This window comes from Candida dubliniensis, chromosome 3 (assembly GCF_000026945.1).
Source record: "Candida dubliniensis CD36 chromosome 3, complete sequence".
In the NCBI taxonomy this organism is placed as follows: domain Eukaryota; kingdom Fungi; phylum Ascomycota; class Pichiomycetes; order Serinales; family Debaryomycetaceae; genus Candida; species Candida dubliniensis.
Window position 1 is genome coordinate 1,143,775 of NC_012862.1, and position 19,405 is coordinate 1,163,179.

A 19,405-nucleotide genomic window follows, 5' to 3' on the forward strand; every position below is an offset into this window, starting at 1 on the left:
ATTAATAAAAATTAAGTTGTTTCCAATTTACATTGAGATATATAAATCTATTTAATAAATTGAAAAGAAGAAAAGCCGAAATTCATTAAAAAAAGGGAAATATTGTACAAAAGAATAAAGCATGTTAACCACCTTAAACTTTGAAACCTCTAGATCTTCTTCTACCTCTAGCTCTTTCGAATTTTCTACCTTTAGATAAGATTCTTGGAGCTTTACCTTTGTGTGGACCGAAACCAAAGTGTCTGACGGCTTCTCTGGCGTTTCTTGGACCTCTGACAATCAAAGTGTTTTGACCCTTTGGAGCTCTTAAAGCTAATTGATCCAAAGTAATGGCTTCACCACCATTCTTCAAGATTCTGTCTTTAGCACCGGCAGTGAATCTCAAAGCAGCAATAGTGGCCTTTGGGAATTCCAATAATCTGTTGTCATCGGTAACGGTACCAACAACGACAATGGTCTTGTCAGCAGCACCTTTTTGTTTCAAAGCTCTAGAAATTCTAGAAACAGAAACTGGTGGTCTGTTGATTTTAGACAAGAACAAAGATTTCAAGATGACTTTGTTGAATGGAGCATCAGTACGACCTAAAATAAAAAGATAATGTTAGTACGTTATTCCATATCACTTCTGCTCAGAAGACGCACAATATTCACTTTTGAAAAGTGATAAAGTACTCGCAGAATGGTTTCAGACTATCAATAAATGATAGTAGATAGTAGAATCTGTGGGTAATGATTTCACACACACATCCACTTTTTCTTTTCTCAAAATGCAACTCCCAAGGCATACTTGGTGTAAATGAATAATACACTACATTAGTGCTGCTCGAGTCTCTATGTTTTTGCGATAGTCTCTCTACTATCTTAATAGTGACTTTAAAACAAGTATACACAATGTCTTCTGCCTAGGACTTGAACAATTTGCTGAAACCAGTCACTCATTGCGTAAAGCATTGAGCTTTCTTTGTCCTTTTTTTTTTCTTTTCAATATGGAATGCCTCCCATGTACCAAGGGAAATATTACAATAAATATCATTTGTCTTCTTGTAGTTGGAAATTTCTAGACTGAGTTACATACGAGCCAAGAAGGAGTACAATTTGACTAACAATTGCAAGTAGACGTTGTCTGATTTTGGAGCGGTTCTGTGACCGGATCTAACGTGTTGTTTACTGGTGTGATCTCTACCCATTGTTGTTCTTGATGTTGATGATGGTAAGAAAAAAGTGTATAGGAATAGATTGAAATGCTAGTGAAAATTTTTTGTTCTCTAAGAGCCAGTGCCCGATGCGTGATAGTCTCAAAGTGCGAAAACATGAAAAGAAAAAATGCACTCAATTATTCGCACCATATCTTTAGGGCTATAGCCCTAAAATGGTTAAGCCGCAGATATTACAAAACGGGAAATATGTTGATTGTTCTCGATATTGTCCCGCATGACACAATTTAAGAACAAAACAAATCTAGGCTACTATCCGTATTTGCCATTCCAGAAACAACAACCACTATCTCACGATAAGATCAATGGCTCAGCTAACTCCTATAAGAGGATTTACCAACACTCCTGTAACACGATCGATATGTATGATATCCACTGTGGTACCGATAATGTTATCGGTGTTGGCTATAAAATATGTAGTCAAGTTTGCTATCGATCCTTATATCATTCAATACAATCAATTCTGGAGAGTGGTGACCTATCAGTTATCAGTAGTCAATGAATCAGACTATTTAATTACGGTATTATTATGGTTTCAGTTTAAAGTTTTAGAGAGATTTTATGGATCACGAAAGTATTTAAGTATTATAACATTGTTCACTGTTTATAATGCAATTGCATGTCTATTTATCATGAGTCTAGGACAGTTGTTGCTTTATTACATATTATTTGTTGTCAAAGTTTTTATCATGGGGTATGATCAAGATAGCATTCATTATAATGTAACTTTTCTAAATGAGATAATACCAGGACCATTGGGTATACTTTCGTCTTTGTATGTGTGCTATGGAGCAAACATCCCGGTATCGTACTATTTTAAAATATTATTGAAGGATCCAAGAAATGCAGATCAGACTGAAACTAGTTCCCCTAGTAAAGAGCTAAATTTGACAAACCTTTTCCCTATACATATATTATACACTATTTTGATACTAAACAACGGGTTGCGTTCAATCATTCCATGTCTAGTTGGTTTATTGATCGGTAAGTTGTACGTTTACGAATTGCTCCCTGGAGGATCATCGTGGTTGTTATCAAATACAGTGTTCCGGTTATTTATAAACCCAATTAAAAGAGCAGGTATATGGTTAGAAGCCGGTAGGAGAAGACTCTCGATTAGATATGAAAGATTGAGTGGTAGCGAATCGCAAGAAGCAGTTGAAGAAGAGGAACTTAATGAAAACAACGACGAGCCTGATGATAATGATGAAATTTTGGATGAGACAAGACAACAAGAGAATCAAATTAGAGCAGAAACCCCAGTTAGACCCTTGGGTAGTCAATTTCTCGATACCTTCAGAACATGACGCAAATGCACTCATTAGTACTATTAATCCTAAGTAGTAACAACACAAATACAGAATACAAATTACTTATCTAACCTAATTTGCTTTGGCTTTTTTTCTTCTTTCAACGTCCCAATTATACAATCTGGCAGTATTGACTTCCATTGTAGTTATATTCTCTTTCAAAAACTCTAAATCTTCTTTAACAATTTGTAATTGCTCTTGGTTCTTTTTCAATCTCTCATTAAGCAACTCAGTGGCATCTTCTAAGTTGTATTCTAGCATGACCTCGGCACCAAGCCACAAATACACTGAATTTAGATTCTCAATATCAACGGTGGCTTTACTGTATAATGTATCATTAAGCTCGTAGTTTGTGACCATTTTAGTATCACCCTGCTCTTTACTTTGCTTTATATGTTTGATCACATCTAAGTTCTTTTCTATATCAGGGATTTTTATTTGCAAGTCAGCCAACTGTTGCCTTTTGGATGTCTCCATATACTTATATTGTTGTAATCTTTGCTGAAACATTGACATGGTAGAATCAAATTCTGTTTCTGGATCTTTGATAACAGTTTCTACTTTCTCTATGAAAGGGGCTTCTGGAATACCACGAGGATTGGTTTTCTTGGGTCTAAGTTGTGTTAGTATTATAGATATGTAAATGATAAGCAATTGCATATTTTATACATACGCTAAAAATTCGGCCATTTTATGTTGTTTTGCTGGTTTACTTCAGCTCTTTATTCTGTTTCAAGTACTCTTTAAAGTGTGTTTTTGATGCAAGAAATTTTTGGGCAGCAATTTTTTTTTTTTTCCATTGGATCAATTTACAAACGATAATAATAATGATTTACCTAACAGAAAAACGTATACTCAGTACATAAACTCAATTATTACATTTTAAACTGCAGAACTATATAATTCAGGCTAACCTTTGTATGCCCCATAGCAAGCTTCATTTTGTTGCTTTCTCAATTCAAGAACGTTCAATACAGATTCGGCTGCCTTGACACCTGAAAGAGCCATGGCTCCAAAAGTTGGTCCCATTCTGTTGGACCCATCAACTTCAGCCAATTCCATACCAGCAATGACTAAACCAGGAACAACTTCTCTTGTACCTTTAACAATAGCATCTTCTGCTTTGTTCATGTCAAGACCTTTCATACCCCCCAATTGGAAATTGGAAATCGGTTCTGGCTCTTGCAACTTGGACGTGGTATTAGATGGCTTGGTGAATCCGGCAGTTACATCTCTTGGAGCTCTACCCAATTGTTCTAATCTTTTGGCAGTAAAGGCACCAAAAGGTCCATCGTGACCAGAGGTTGACAAAACAACGTTGCAATTAATAGTGTTTGGGTCCATGCAAGATTGAGTATCGTGATCCAATTGGGCCCAATTAACAACTACACCAGCAATTCTTTGTAAATTTGTAGCTGGGTCTTTTCTTGTGATTAAATCTTCAACAGCAGTGGCATTGAATAACTTGATGTTTGGGAATTGCAAAACCTTGGACATCAAAGTTGACATAAACAAAGCCGCATGTTTAACAACAACATAGTCACCTTCATCTTCATAATCAAGACCCATATCATTCAAAAACAAATGGGCAGGTTTTCTAAGCACCATAGCTGAAAACAATTGACCACCCAACCAACACCCACCACCTGGGGAAACTGAAGCTTCAATGATAGCAATTTTCAAATCGGGTCTGTTTTTGCCTAGAGTGTAAGCAGCAGATAACCCTGCAGAGCCGGCACCAATAATAACAATATCAGATTCAGCAAACTTATCTAAATCAGCAAAGTACCTTCTAGTCATGGCACGTGAAACTGTTGATTCCCTAATGGGTGCAAACTTAAATTCATCCCAGTTAGCAAAACTAACCTTACCGTTTTTAGCGTCAGATTTTAAGTTAATAACTTGTTGAGTAAATTTTGGATTCAAGCTAAAGCTTTCAACAGGAGCAGTTTGTAACATTGTTGGAGGTGTCATTTTTGATTGGATTTAAACATAATCAAAAAATATCGAAAAAAAAAAAAAAAAGCAATAGAGGCTGTATTTATAGTTGAATAAAACTATTTGGTTCATGGCTTGTGCTGTTTTGTAAAGGCATATTCAATAAATAAACCGGGCAGTCAATAGAAGGTGATGTTTTTCATACTATCCCCTCCCCCTTTGTAGTCCCAAATCGTAATGTGATGGTGATCTAAGTGCATAATACTGAGGAGTAGTAGAATTGGCAAGATCGGAAGAAAAGAAAAAAAAAAAAAAAAACAAAGAAGAGAAAAACGATTAACAGTTAAAGGTCCTGTAAAAGAATATCCCTTAAAGCATATTCGCTTAAAATGTTGAGTTATAATTGCAAGTAGAAGTCATTATCAGTCTATGTACTATTATGCTCTATAAGAGAGAAGAATGGAGATTATTCATTTTTATCAATAAACCTCTTAAAGTATCTTACTCTAAAATCGCGGATGTTTTTCTCTTTCAACCCATTGCTGGTTATGCCTTTATAAGATTCGTCTCTTTTAACGTACACTAATAACCTTCTCGACCACTGATTAAACAGTTGTTCTAAACAATGTAACAACTCTAATCGCTCGTGTTGAGGTATTTGTGTTTCTTCAAAGTTGTCATTTGCTGTAGGCATCCAAAATGCCAATCTACCACCGACTGGTAATCTCTCGCTGGCAAATTGCAACAAATCTTCCAATAAATTGGCCAACAGGTACGGTTTCTTAGGTGGAATAAACTCACGTCTAAGATATGCAATTTCTCCATCAAAGATGTCATGTTCACGCCCAGCTGCTTTTTCTTCGTTCTTAGCACCCAACACACGAAGTCCCTCTCTTACACCATATGGTGGATCACAAACAATTGAATCTATTTGGAAATCTTTACGAAGGGCATTATGAGTAAAATCCATTGTCAATACATCGATGAAATTGCCAGAAGTACCATATTGTTTGAAATTTGATTTCACATTTTTATCTTTACCTTTACCATTGAGCATTCTAACATCAATATCAGATCCAATAGGATATCCACCAAAATGTGCTGCTGCCACTAGAAATGAACCGGTTCCTGTAAATGGGTCATATGTGATTTTGCCTGGTGCTATTTGTGCTAGATTGCAAGTAACCAATGATAATTCGGCTTCAAAAGACGTTGTTCCTATGTAATTTCGTTTTTTCAAGTCATACTTTTCTACTAACCCGTTTGATCTTTCACTCAATTGAAGTTGTCTTGTAAACCAAATGTGAATTGGAGTTTCACTTTTAGCCCTATCATTATATTTATATTCTTCCACTACGGTAAATATCTCGTCTGGATTTTTCAAATCTATTTTTCCTTCAAATGGCAAATATGAAAAGGACTCAATAATCTTGACTTTTGCCTTGTTGCTGGGTCTTCCTCGAAAGTTTTTGAAATCAAATTTGAACGAAACATCCTTGTAATTTTCAAATTTGTCAGCTGACTTTGCTCGGACATCTTCATGAAGTTTATCGTAAGTTTCTCCGTAACCCCACAACTCATAGATTCCAAACGACATGATAGATCTTGAAATCAATTGACGAGCTTGTTCATCGTTTTCCAATGAAACCACTAAAAATGTAGAATCTTCATTATGATTAGACAAATCCACATCTATATTGTATAAATCTGCTAATGCTTCCAACTCCGCTATCCTGAACTTGGGAAATGTCAGAGCAAGATGTATAAGGTAATCTTTCATTTTTGGGGTTGGCCAAGGTCAGATCCATCCATCGCATAGATTCTTCAATTTTTTAATTTTTTTTTTTTTAATTGATACAGTTTTTTTTTTTTTTTTTGTGTCGCAAACATCAACAAAAAATGTTGCAGATATGTTTCCAATATTGGTTCTTCATAAGACTTTTAGGGTCGAAATTCTTATCATTGTTTATTATTAATAAGCAAATATAGGGTCCTCTTATTTTTAAATCAATTATAACTACATGAATGGTAAATTTGAGTGAATAGTCATTTGATGCTACCAGTTGTGTAAAACTTTTTCTATAAATTTTGATTGTTTTTACTGGGTAAATTTTTAATCTTAATTGTTCTAGTCAGTTCCTTTTCTATATAGAGTAACAGCAATTTACACCTCAAACTAATATTTACACAAATCAACCAAGGCAACTCAATGCGTTGTCACAACAAGAATATAGTAACTTCTGAAAATAAATAAACAGCTGCTGTAAAGCATCCTGATTAGGCTCTTCTAGATGTGCGTGTTAAATGGAGAATTGTTTGCCACAATTACTTATAAGTCGTGCTCTTTTGTCAAAACTACTTGTTTGACTGGAAAAAAGGAGACAGACAGACAGGCAAACATTTTTTTTTTTTTTTTCCTTCAAAAGAAACCAGCATGAGGCGAAGAAAAAAAAAAGGAAGAGAATAACAACCATTGGTCATTAGTCATTTATTAACAACCAAGTGTTTGATCAAAATAACATACGTCCTTAGAAGTTATATAGCATTAGGGTGTGTTGTTTTTTATAATCAATAAAAGGATTAGTTTATTTCTTTTTTTTTTTTAAAAAAAAAGTTTGTATTATTCGTTAAAAGTAGAGTATATAAATAATGTCACTTGAAGACGACGAAGCCCTTTTCGAAGATTTATATGGAGACGACGAAAAACAAGAGGAAAAGCAGGATACAATTCAAAAAGAGGTAGAAAAAGAAACTACTGTTTCCGAAACTGCTCCTGCTTCTGCTCCTGCTTCTGCTTCTGGTCCTGCTCCTGCTACTGAGAATGATAGTTCTGCTCAAAATAAAACCACTACTGAAGGTGAATCAGAAACAGTTCCACCGCCACCTCCACCACCACCACCACCATCACAACCAGTCCCATCTAATGGTGATGTCAATGCTCAATATAATACAACTCAAGATGTTTCTAACGCTACCCCAACAGCACCAACGTCAGTTCCTGCTGGAATGCCTCAATTTCCTTTCGATCCTGCTCAATTTCAACAATATGCTGCTGCAAATGGTCTCCAATTTCCAGGAAACACTACTAGTCAACAAAACTTTGATACAACTGGAGGCGTCCCACCACCACCACCAGTGCCAGCACCAGTGCCAGCACCAGCACCAGGACCGGCTGCATCTACAGAGACAGCTGGAGGACCTTCAAGAAAATGTTTTATTGGTGGTCTTTCCTGGGATACGACAGAGGAAGCATTGGTATCCCATTTCCAAAAATATGGTAATATTGTTGATTACACGATTATGAAAGATAGTGCAACAGGTCGTTCCCGTGGATTTGGATTTTTGACATTTGAAGACGCTAAATCTGTGGATGCATTGCTTAAAGACAGACACGTTTTAGATGGGAAGTTAATTGATCCCAAGAGAGCCATTTCAAAAGAAGATCAAGAAAAAGTTGGTAAAATATTTGTTGGTGGTATTGATCCTATGGTTACTGAAGAAGAATTTGACAATTTCTTTTCACAATTTGGGAAAATTATTGATTGTCAATTGATGATTGATAAAGATACTGGTAGATCTCGTGGATTTGGATTTGTCACTTATGATTCACCTGCTGCTGTTGATAAAGTTTGTGTTAATAAATATTTAACATTAAAGGGTAAAGCTATGGAAGTTAAACGTGCTGCTCCAAGAGGACAACATAATCAACAAGTTATGATGCAACAACAACAACAACAACAAGCACAACAAGCACAACAGCAACAAGCACAACAACAAGCAATGTACCCATATGGTTCTTATGGGTTTCAACAAATGAATGCTGGTACCATGAACCCAGCTATGAGTCAAGAATATATGAGATATTATCAATGGTTTATGTATCAACAAGCCCAAGCTGCACAACAACAACAACAACAACAACAGCAACAACTGGCAACTCTGGCATCTCCAGAGGCACAACCGGCACAGCCATTGAATCCACAACAACAAGCAGCAGAAGAAGAGTCTGAAAAATCAGAGGAACCTCCTAGACCTGCCATTCCAACTGGTCCAAAGAGAGCTCCACCAACTGGTCCTTCTTATAGAGGTGGTGGCAGAGGCGGTGGCAGAGGTGGCTACAGAAGAGGCAGAGGGTATCATCCATATAGCAGAGGTGGACGTAGATAAGCAAAAAACGAAAAAAACCAAAGAACGTACGAATGAAAGAACAAAAAAAAAAAAAAAAAAAAATGTCCGAAACTTGGGTAAAATTAATAGGTATATATATATGCACATTACAAAGTATAATATATATATATATATCTATTTTCTTTTCTTACTTGGACGAGCATTTTTAGCTCTTCTCTTTTCTTTAAGTAATCTATCCTTTCTAATTTGTTCAGTAGATTTAATTTCTTGTTGAGGTTTATAAAAACCTTTAACATTAATACCTGATTCAATAGCTTTTTCAATTTTTTTCTTTTGTTTATGATAATCATCTCTAAATTTATCTGGTAATTTAGGTGCTTTTTGTTGATTATGTTTGAATCTTTTATTATTAGAATTATTAGAATTGTTTTTTTCAATAATACTTGTTGATTTAAGATTTCTTTGTTTCTTCCATTCATCAAATTTCCCTGATCTAAATGAAGCAGGGATTTTTGTTCCATTTTCAGAAATAATATATTTTTTATCAGTAGATTTTGAATTAATATATTTACTTTTCTTTTTATCCCATTTCATTATTTGTTTATTGGTTTGTAATTTATTATTATCATCATTATCCAAATCAAATGTAGCTTGTTGAGCTTCATTAGCAAAAGAAGAATTAAGAGATAATTGTTGATCTTGAATAATTGAAGCTGGTGCATAATGATTAAGGAAAAATTGTGGATCTCTAAATGATTTTTTTTTTTTTTTATCAATATCTTCAAAAGTTTTTTGTAATTCATCTTCATCAACTCCATAACCATTTTCACCATCAGCTCGTAATATTTCATCTTCAATACCATGAGTTAATCCAGCTAATCTTTCTTTAGCCAATAATTCTTTACGTTCTTTGGCTTTCCGTTGAATAGGAGCTAATTGACGTCTTCTTTTATTCATAAATTCAACAAGTTTTTCATCATTACCTTTAAGTTCAAATACAGTTTGTTTAAAATTTCTATCTTGTAATTTGATTAAAAATTCATGTTTTTGTTTTTCTAAATTTTCTCCAAATAATAAATGTTGATCATCCCAAGAATTATCTATAATTTCTTTACTTCTTTTTAATGATTCTTGAGATGCAGGTTGTCTTGTTCGATGATAAAGTTTTTCCCCCTTTATGGCAACATCTTTTAAAACTTTAATTTCATAATTATTTCTTAATAAATTTTCATAAAGTTCTTGGAAAATTTCAAGATCTATTCTAGGAATTGAACCTAAAACTAATCTTTCAGTATAATTCACAATTGGTGGTATAAATTTACCTTTAATCAGAGTTTTTTTCAACATTTCTAATTTTGCTTCATGCATTGATGTAAGTAAAATTTTTTTACCTAAAAATAATTCCAAATCCAATAAATAAGGTAATTCTTTTTCATTAATTATTGAATATGCCCAACCTTTATTACCAGCTCTTGCAGTTCTACCAACTCTATGAATGAAAATTTTCGATGATGCTGGTAATGTGAAATTTATTACATTGGCCAAAACAGGAATATCAATACCTCTAGCAGCAACATCAGTGACTACCAATATATTAGTTAATCCTATTCTAAATTGATATAATTGATTTTTTCTGGCATGTTGATCTAAAGTACCATAAATGTAAGAAACCAAATATCCGGCATCTCTAAGCAATTTAGTAACGTATTCAACATGATGTTTGGTTGGTACAAATATAATAGTAGAATGTGGTGATGGTAATTGATTAGCTGGAGGTAATCTTTCCTTTTTAAATTTGTATCTTTTTTTACCCTTTTTCCGTTCACCATTTTCATTGTTGTTGTTGTCATCATCATCATCTGAATCATCATCAGAATCAACTTTTCTTTTATCCATATCTTTTAATTTTTGAATTTGTTCTTGAGTACCTAATGGCATTTTGATAACTTCTTGTAAAATATATAATAAATTTGCTTCACGTTCATTTTTCTTAGTAGTAAAATATGCCATTTGTAATTGATCTGATATTTTTGATTCAGAATCCAATCTAACTAAAACTGGATTGGTTAATCCTGCTTTGGCAAAATCTACTAATGATCTTGGTAAAGTAGCGGAAAACAATAATGATTGACGATTACTTGGTAATGATATCAATAATTCATTTAATTGTTCAGCAAATCCCATTTCAAATAATCTATCTGCTTCATCAAATACAATATATTGAATTGTCATTAAATCATATTGCATTTCTACTTTTAAATGTAAAAATCTTCCTGGAGTACAAACAATTATATCTGGTTTTGTCATCATTTTGGAAAAATCTTCTTCTAATGAATCCCCACCAATTAAAACAATTGATTGTAAATTAGTTCCATGACTAAATTCTTTTACTTGTTTATAAGTTTGTAATGCCAATTCTCTTGATGGAGATAAGATTACCGCTCTAACACCACCAAGTTGACGCAGTTTTAATCTTTCTATTAAAGGTAATACAAATGCTGCAGTCTTACCAGAACCAGTACGTGCCATACCAACAACATCTCTTCCTTCCATAATAAGTGGGATTGTTTTCCTTTGAATTGGAGTTGGTTGTTTATACCCTTTTTTAGCAATATTTGTCAATATAAATTTTGTCAAACCAAATGAGGCAAATGAACCTGCTTTAGCCTTTTTAGCAGTAGGATTATTGTTGATAAAATAACTATTAATATGAGAATCATCATCATCATCATCATCATCATCATCATTGTTATTTTCGTTGTCAGAAAGTTCTAAAGATGGGAAAGCTTGTGGATTTGGTTTAGATTTCTTTTTTGGTGGTGGTGAAGATTCTTTTTCATCATCATCATCATCATCATCCAGAGATATTATTTCGTCTTGGAAACCTTCATCTTCATTAGAAGAACTATCAGAATAATCATCTTCATCTTTCAATGCAAGTGATCCTGCAATATCATAAGTTTCATCGTCTGACATTGTTTGGAATTGTGATAGTAATTGTATCTCATCTCAGATAATCTGTAAGTTTTTTTTTTTTTTTTTTAAGAAAACAATTTCAACCTCATCTGAGGAAGATGAAGCGAGAACCAGAACCAGAACCAGAACCAGAAAAAAAAAAAAAAAAAAAAAATGAATTCAAATTTAAAGTCGCAAAATTTTGAAATGTCGTCAAATGTTAATAAAGTTGGACATTATGTGTCAAGAAGTTTTACTAGTAGTTTCGTAAATTGATAAATATTCAAGCCTTTGTGAGAGCGTCTTAAGAATGATCGATTAAAATTATAAATAAATAAATAAATAAATAAATAATAATAAAAAAAAAGAAGCTCTTTAGAAAGGTTTTATTCTGCAAACAGGAAAAGGAAAAAAAAACTCGACTTTCAAATTTGATCGTTGCACAGACTGTGTTTGCCACTCAAATAGATGTACTTTTTGCCGTAAATAGTGTCTATACAGCCTACAAGTACCAGAATTCAAATAATACTTCAGTTGTAATTAGTAACAGCAGCCACTCTATTATTTCTAAATAATTTCAGCACATGTAATACCACATTTACATTTATTACCATTATTCCGCGGCATATATGTATTATTCAATCAAACCCAAAACCACAATCAAACCAAAACCAATAAAAACCTTCAAGAAAATAATAATTTATTGCATATGTTGAGTGTAATAATCTTTCTCAGTTCTAGAATTGAATCATAACGATTTCTTTCCCGAGGTGTTTAGTGTAATATGTACTTGTTTAGTAATAACATTAGGTGCACTGGTTCTTGCGTGCTTGCATGTGCTTATTAAACCTAAACCTAAACCTGAAAGTGAATCGTGATAATTACACCACTTTTTTTTTTTTATTCAGTTATCCAAATACCAGAAGAAGAAAACTGCAAAAAAAAAAATTGTGAAATAGCCAAGGCATTGATTGATTGATTGATGTGTCTTGCGTGAATACGTAGTATCCCGTAGTTACTATTGCAGAAGGCTTGCAGATACATCCTAAAAAAAAAAAAAAAAAAAAAAAAAAATAAAGAAGATAACGACGACGCCTGAGTATTATTATTATTATTCCTGATTTTACAGGTTGTTCAAATATAGTAATGAAAGGTAAGCACGCCTGAACTTATTACAGTAAGGTTTTTTTGTACCACCCATGGCCAAGTTGTTAATAAATGGGGGAAATAATAGTCCTAAAAAAAAGAAGAAAAAGAAAAAGAAAAAGAAAAACGGGAATTTGGTTTGTATCAGAATGAATGAATGAAACCAAACGGGTTTACAATTGATAATCCATAAATGCAAATTTAATGATGTCATCCATGAAAGGGGAAAAAAAAAAAAAAAAAATGTGTCAATTTTGTTGTTGTTGTTGTTGTTGTTGTTGTTACTAGTCGTGCTTAAGAGTAAAAAAAACAATTATAATTCAATATTATTATTATTATTATTATTATTACATGTTCTATTAATAGGATAAGATAGGATAGGAATTGTTGGGATTTTCACAGATTAAAAGGAAAGAAGTATAGAAGGTTAATCAAGAAGGAAAGAAAGATATAGGGGTGGGGTGGGGGGGAATTACTATAAAAAAAAAAAAAAAGAAAGATGAAACAACGCAAAATTAGAATAAATTTAACTGCGCAAAAAAAAAGCGCAAGCAAACTTCCAATATTGTGTTGACAACAGAGGAATAATTTTACAATCCAAACAAACAAACAAACAAACAAATAACAAACAAATAACTAACAAATAATTCAAATTTCAATGTAAGATTTCTTTAATTCTAAAGAATCTCATCAACAACAATACTAGCATTTCCGAATATTTGAATTATTGGAAACTAAATATGATTGTTATGAAACAAAAAAAATTAGGAATTTCCCATGTGGTGCATATAAGTACTCTAATAACAAAACTACTACTACTACTACTACTACTACTACTACTTTAGTTGTTTCACGGCAAACTAAAAAACCCACTTTTAAGGAAACAAAAAAAAAAAACAATAATAATAATAATAATAATAATAATTTGAAATTAGAATAAAACTAAACAAGGTCACATAATTCGTTTAATGTTGACGAATTTAGGCAAATGAATTTAAATCTTGGCATCTGAATTTATTAATCTATTACCTGAACTCCTGAACTCCTGTTTAAATATAATAGTCAAAATGTTAACATAAGTAAATGTTGATAGCGTGTGTGAGTGAGTGAGTGTGTGAGTGAGTGTGTGTGTTTTTTTTTTTTTTTTGCAACCGTACAATAAAAAATAATCAGCATTATCCAATAAAACAACAACAATAACAACAAAGCTGCAAACTCTTTGTGTATTGATTCTTTTGACTTGGCTTAATTTTTTGGCGAGAGAATAAAATCGTCGATCACGTCAATAATTGGGGATATCTCCAATAATTATAATAATAATATATTAACTCTTTAAGCGTTACTATTATTATTATTATTATTATTATTATTATTCTTCATCTGTAGGCCTTTTTTTTTTTTTTTTTTTTTTTTTTTTTAACATTTTTGCCAGAATTAGATAATACAGAAACTAAATTTTATTAGACTTAAAAACTTGTATGTATATGCATGATTTCGCCTTGTATGAAAAAACAATAGAAGAAGTACACAAAATCAAGTTATAGACATCAGAAGAAGAAGCAGAAGCAGAAGTAGAAGCTGAAGAAGCAGAAGAAGCAGAAGAAGAAGAAGAGCTTATATATGTAGAAGTTTTTTTTTTTTTTTTTTTTCTTTGTGTGTACTAGAGTAAAAAATCAACCACCATATTATATCAATATTTTTATACTTAATATTGGGCTAATTGGTAAATTATTGTTAATTACAATCTTTCGATAGGATAGATAGACAAACAAACAAACAAATAGACTCTTTTTTTTTTTTTTTTTGACTTTGATTATTACAATTTCTAAAATAAAAAAAAAAAAATTTTTAGAATCGATTTAAACGAATTGTCATTTTTGGAAGAATTAAGAAGCCAAAACGCCAAAACGAAACAAAAATTAGATTCATTGAAAATCTTTTTTTTTTTTATTTTTTTTTTGATTATACACGCACAGGGGGGAGGTATTGAGTCCATTTCTATCCACCTCCCCCCTCCCCTCCCCTCCCCCTCCCCCACCCCCCGCCCGCCCCCTTAAAATGATTTAAATAATCTTTTGTATTTCCATTTTCCATTTTCCATTTTCCATTTTCCATTTCCTTGTCTTATTCTTTTGTACATTAATGTAATTGAAGCACTGTATTGGCAAAAAAGATTTACTACATTTTCCCCAGTAATGTATTGTTCACAGAAAAAACAAAAAAAAAAAAAACAATTTCTTGTATTAATGAATTTATAGTTATGATTTTAATTATTATTCTTCATATATATTTAAAATTTCTTTAAACTAATTTGATTCTGGGACTAAATTCCATAATGACATTAAGAGATAATCCAGTATATTATTATTCAAATGTAAATGCAAATGCAAATGCAAATGCAAATGGGTTTTTTTTTTTGTAGATCAAGTGTGATTTGGTTTTGGTTCCATTTCGGACTTTTTTTTAAAAAAAAAATTGTAACAACTTCTGTTAAATATACAATAATATTGAAATCAATTTGTCCTACGTATATATATATATATATATATATGTTTTTGTACACTTTGTAGTGATAATGCTTATTTTAAGCCTTTTGTACAGATACATATGGTTACTACCACTAATATCTAGTTTCGAATATGACACGTTGTCCTTGTGATTATGTTACATCAAAGAACCAACAATGATGATGATGATGATGAATTAAATTGAAACTATTCTTTTTATTCCACACACACAAAAAAAAAGCTAGGTTGACTTGAAGTTTAGATTTGACCAATACATGGGTTTTCCTTAGGAAATTGGTTCAAAGTTTGCAAAAAACAAAGCAAAGCAAAGCCAAACAGATTATGACTCTGTGATTATTGTATTATTCTTATTATTATTATTATTATTATTATCTTCAACCAATGAAACCAACAAATGTCATAACTCCACAATGCCACCACACACAAGCAACTTTCAAATAATAGAAAGTGGGAATAAGTTTAAAGTTTAAAGTTTCGTTAAGAACATAAATTTTAAAAATGAATTTCTTAAATCAATAACGGTTATTTTATACTTTTATTTAGTAGTTTCAAAAAAAAAAAAAAAAGGTTGACTGGGAAAAGAGTGATGGGGGGGTAAACTTAAAACTTAAATCAAGTTCTATATATCATTTTGTCTTTAAAATGATTATTATTCTTTTTCTCTTGGAAATAATTAGTTTTGTGTTTGTTTGTGTGTGTATGTGTAAGTATGTATGTATATATGTATTTATGTGAATAGACGTTTCATCTTACCAAGGTAACTACTACTTATGCTTATGGATCATACATTTGATAGTCAAAGACCCACCCAGAAAATAATGGTGAACAACAAACAGTAACAGTAACAGTAACGGTAACAGTAACAGTAGCAAACGCATTTCAGTCTATAATTGTAAATCACAATTGTTGTTGCAAAATAAAAATTACATTGTCCATTTTTTTTTTTGTTTTTTGTTTTTGTTTTCCCCCTACTCTCTTCTCCTAACAATAATAACAAATTGAGTTTTCTCTGGTTTTAGTAACACAGAATTAGAAATTTTAGATATTATTTGAATATTTGAATATTTGAATATTATTTGAATTCAAAATATTTCTCCGCTTTTTTTCCGTTATTCCCCCCCCTTCAATTTTTTAATATTATGGGTACAATTCTTAATTTAAAAGTGTACACCAGACATGGTTATCTCAAGGGCTAGTAAAAAAAAAAAAAATGCAAATTAAATTCCTTCTATTTCTATTTGAAGGAATGCATGAATTCCGTTGAAAATACCGTATATGTACCAAATGATAAATTTTTAATCAAATCTCATTTTAAGCCATATTCATGTCAAATGGGGGGAATCAACCACTAACCACTAACCACTAACCACTAACCAAAAAGCCTAATACATGTTGTTGTTTGGGGTGTTGTCTGTTCCTCTCTCTCTCTCAAAAAAAAAAAAAAACTTAGAAAGAAAGAAAGAAACTCTGATTTTTGTTTGTTCTGAATAAGAAACTTTTTTTTTTTTTTAAGTAGTACAACGTAAGCCAAGGAATTTTAAAAATTTAGACGAAACTTTATATATTCCAATAGTCTATAGCCTATTGGAAATCATTGTAAGCGTAAAAGTGAGCGAAAATTAATTTGAAGGAAATAAGGCCATTTTAACAACAACAACAACAACAACGACAAGGACGACGACAAGGACGACATTTTTATTCTTTTCTGATACCAACAACAACAAAAAAAAAAAAACTTGTACTTGTGTGTATTAATAATAAAGTATTAGTGATGGCTGACAAAACAATACAATACAAAACAAAACAAATTAGTAAACGATGATCTTAATGAAACTTTAAATTTATATTCCCATGTTCAAGTTTTTTAAACTATTAGGATAATAAAGATACCAACAACAAAAAAAGTTTTTTTGGGATGACAATGATGTTACCATCCATCCTGGCATCCATCCATCCATCCATCCATCCCATGTTTATGTAACAGTAGTTATAGTAAGTAAATTTCAAGTATAATAACCTATACAATATTTAGTTCTTACCAAACAAATAAATTAGAGTTACAAAAAGAAAAACTTGTTCTTGTTCTTGTTCTTCTTGTTCTTCAAGGGACGATAAAAACAAAAATGGTCTTTTCAACAACAACATTTTAATAGTCAGTTTGTGTCTTTTAAAAAAAAAAAGAAAAAAAAAAAGCAAGCTCCCATGTTACAGGATTCTTTTACCTATCGTTAAAAAAAAAAAAAAAGTATAAACCAGAAAATTTCAGACGAGTTGGATTCGCCACATTGTTATAGTTGTTCCTGCTCCTGTTCCTGTTCATGTTCATGTTCCTGCTCCTGTTGTTGTTGTTGTATTTGTTGTTGTCTTAGTCGAGTCGAGTCCATTTTTTCTTCTCGCCTAAAATGAATAAGACGAATTGTTCTATTGTTTGTGCCTGAAAAAAAAAAAAAAAAAAAAAAATTTGAAACAATAGATTAAGCCCCCCTCCCACCCACCTCCCCCAATTTCAAATAAAAAAAAAAAGAAAACAAAGTGTTATATAACTTCAATCGAGCAAACGTATGTTTTATAGTTTATATTAGTTACACTTAGTAAATGTAGTACTACTAGTACTTGAAATTTCATAAAAAAAAAATTTAGTTCTTAAAAGAAGGAATTAAATTAATCATGGACGGGGAGAGGGGGAGGGGGGGGCGGAAGAAAGAACTAATTATTATTATTACTATTACTATTATTATTATGGTTTCGTAAATGCACATTGGTCCCGCTAAAGTTTTTAATCATCTGCAAGTTTGCTTTCGTCACTAATACTCTTTAGTTTTCTTGTTGATTGATTGATTGATCGATTGATTAATCGATGCGGTGGTGATGATGGAGAGTAGTAGTGGTGGTGGTTAACTATAATAATATTATGCATGCATCTCTAAAACATTCTAATCTAAAACAATCTCTAAATTTATGTAAATCATTCTGTACCCCTAAGTTAAACGTCAATGTCGTTCTGGACCTTGTCGTGGGCCTTGTCGTCATCTATACATACACATTTTATTGTCCAACAAAGACAAAGAAAAGTATTTGATTGTGATTGTTCTTTCATCGTCTCTACCTCATACCACCAGCCTTTATTATTATTATTATTATTATTATTATTATTATTATTTTTAATGATGATGATGATGATGATGATGATGTTGTTGTTGATGTTGTTGTTGTTGTCATATAGTTAATGAAAGTAATTATTATTGTTGATCATAAGTCAATGAAACAGAGAATATTAGACAATAGAGTCCTTAATAAAAAAAAAAAGAAATAAGAAAAAAGACCTTCCCACATTATTCGTTCGTTCGTTCGTTCGTTTGTTTGTTTAGTTTAGTTCAGTTCAGTTCAGTTCAGTTCTTTTTGTCTAGACTTTCGTTATGGGGTCATTCATTATTATTATTATTATTATTATCATTCAATTTTTTAGTTTGTTTTGAAATTAACCAACCAACTATCTACGTGGTCTAATTTTATTTAATTTGTAAGTTTCTACCACCTTTCTGTGTACTCAATTCTTAGTTCTTACAGATTTACAAGAAGTTTTATTTAGTTAGTTAGTAACTAACCAATTAACTAACTACAATTCAAATCTATAATATATATATATATATATTTTAGACAAGATGATCTTAGATGAAGAAGGAGATGACTCTAAATAAGATTAGAATGAATTGCTTTTTTTGGTATGATATGCAAAATTTAGTATCTAGTTTCTAGTTTCTAATTTCTAATTTTTAGTTTTTAGTACAAACGAAAGCGTTTCTTTTTTGATCAAATTGATAATCGTAGCAAACAATCTATCTATTAAAAAATTTTTTTTTTTTTTTTCTCTTTTTCTAAACTTATCAATAACATCAATAACATCAATACAATACAATTGTAATATGGGATATTATTATAAGTTCTAATATAATCTATTTTTTTTTTTTGTAAATTGAAATTTCACAAAATTTCTGATTTGATTGCTCAGAATTGAAACAAAAATAAAGAACAAAAATATATATATTATTGTTGTTGTTTTTGTTGTTGTTGTTGTTGTTGTGTATCTGTTATGATAATGACAGTATCAAACCAAACATCAAACCAGGTACAATTGATGCCATTCATAAATTATAGTCATAATAATATTTCTATCGTATATGTACAA

General features: G+C 31.5%; 7 protein-coding genes across 7 annotated transcripts; 2 read left to right on the plus strand and 5 right to left on the minus strand. All coding sequences in view use genetic code 12, as the record gives it.

Annotated features, from left to right (window-relative positions):
• Positions 1-133: 133 nt before the first annotated feature.
• On the minus strand, positions 134-1,187 carry CD36_85070 (60S ribosomal protein L18; the record flags this gene model as incomplete). The annotated part of the gene is made up of 2 exons (XM_002419371.1): positions 134-582; positions 1,076-1,187. The coding sequence occupies 2 exons, from the start codon at positions 1,185-1,187 to the stop codon at positions 134-136; spliced, it is 561 nt and encodes a 186-aa protein (XP_002419416.1).
• A 332-nt stretch (positions 1,188-1,519) lies between these two features.
• CD36_85080 (uncharacterized membrane protein yol073c homologue, putative) lies at positions 1,520-2,521 on the plus strand (the record flags this gene model as incomplete). The annotated part of the gene is made up of 1 exon (XM_002419372.1): positions 1,520-2,521. The coding sequence occupies one exon, from the start codon at positions 1,520-1,522 to the stop codon at positions 2,519-2,521; it is 1,002 nt and encodes a 333-aa protein (XP_002419417.1).
• Positions 2,522-2,596: 75 nt separating this feature from the next.
• CD36_85090 (microtubule biogenesis protein, putative) lies at positions 2,597-3,214 on the minus strand (the record flags this gene model as incomplete). Its single annotated transcript, XM_002419373.1, has 2 exons — positions 2,597-3,137; positions 3,198-3,214. The coding sequence occupies 2 exons, from the start codon at positions 3,212-3,214 to the stop codon at positions 2,597-2,599; spliced, it is 558 nt and encodes a 185-aa protein (XP_002419418.1).
• Positions 3,215-3,433: 219 nt separating this feature from the next.
• On the minus strand, positions 3,434-4,498 carry THI4 enzyme (thiamine biosynthesis enzyme, putative; the record flags this gene model as incomplete). Its single annotated transcript, XM_002419374.1, has 1 exon — positions 3,434-4,498. The coding sequence occupies one exon, from the start codon at positions 4,496-4,498 to the stop codon at positions 3,434-3,436; it is 1,065 nt and encodes a 354-aa protein (XP_002419419.1).
• A 430-nt stretch (positions 4,499-4,928) lies between these two features.
• On the minus strand, positions 4,929-6,242 carry CD36_85110 (tRNA guanosine-2'-o-methyltransferase, putative; the record flags this gene model as incomplete). Its single annotated transcript, XM_002419375.1, has 1 exon — positions 4,929-6,242. The coding sequence occupies one exon, from the start codon at positions 6,240-6,242 to the stop codon at positions 4,929-4,931; it is 1,314 nt and encodes a 437-aa protein (XP_002419420.1).
• Positions 6,243-7,111: 869 nt separating this feature from the next.
• CD36_85120 (cleavage and polyadenylation factor CF I component, putative) lies at positions 7,112-8,629 on the plus strand (the record flags this gene model as incomplete). The annotated part of the gene is made up of 1 exon (XM_002419376.1): positions 7,112-8,629. The coding sequence occupies one exon, from the start codon at positions 7,112-7,114 to the stop codon at positions 8,627-8,629; it is 1,518 nt and encodes a 505-aa protein (XP_002419421.1).
• Positions 8,630-8,764: 135 nt separating this feature from the next.
• Positions 8,765-11,566, minus strand: CD36_85130 (ATP-dependent RNA helicase, putative; the record flags this gene model as incomplete). The annotated part of the gene is made up of 1 exon (XM_002419377.1): positions 8,765-11,566. One exon carries the CDS (start codon positions 11,564-11,566, stop codon positions 8,765-8,767), a length of 2,802 nt encoding a protein of 933 aa, XP_002419422.1.
• Between the last annotated feature and the right edge of the window lie 7,839 nt (positions 11,567-19,405).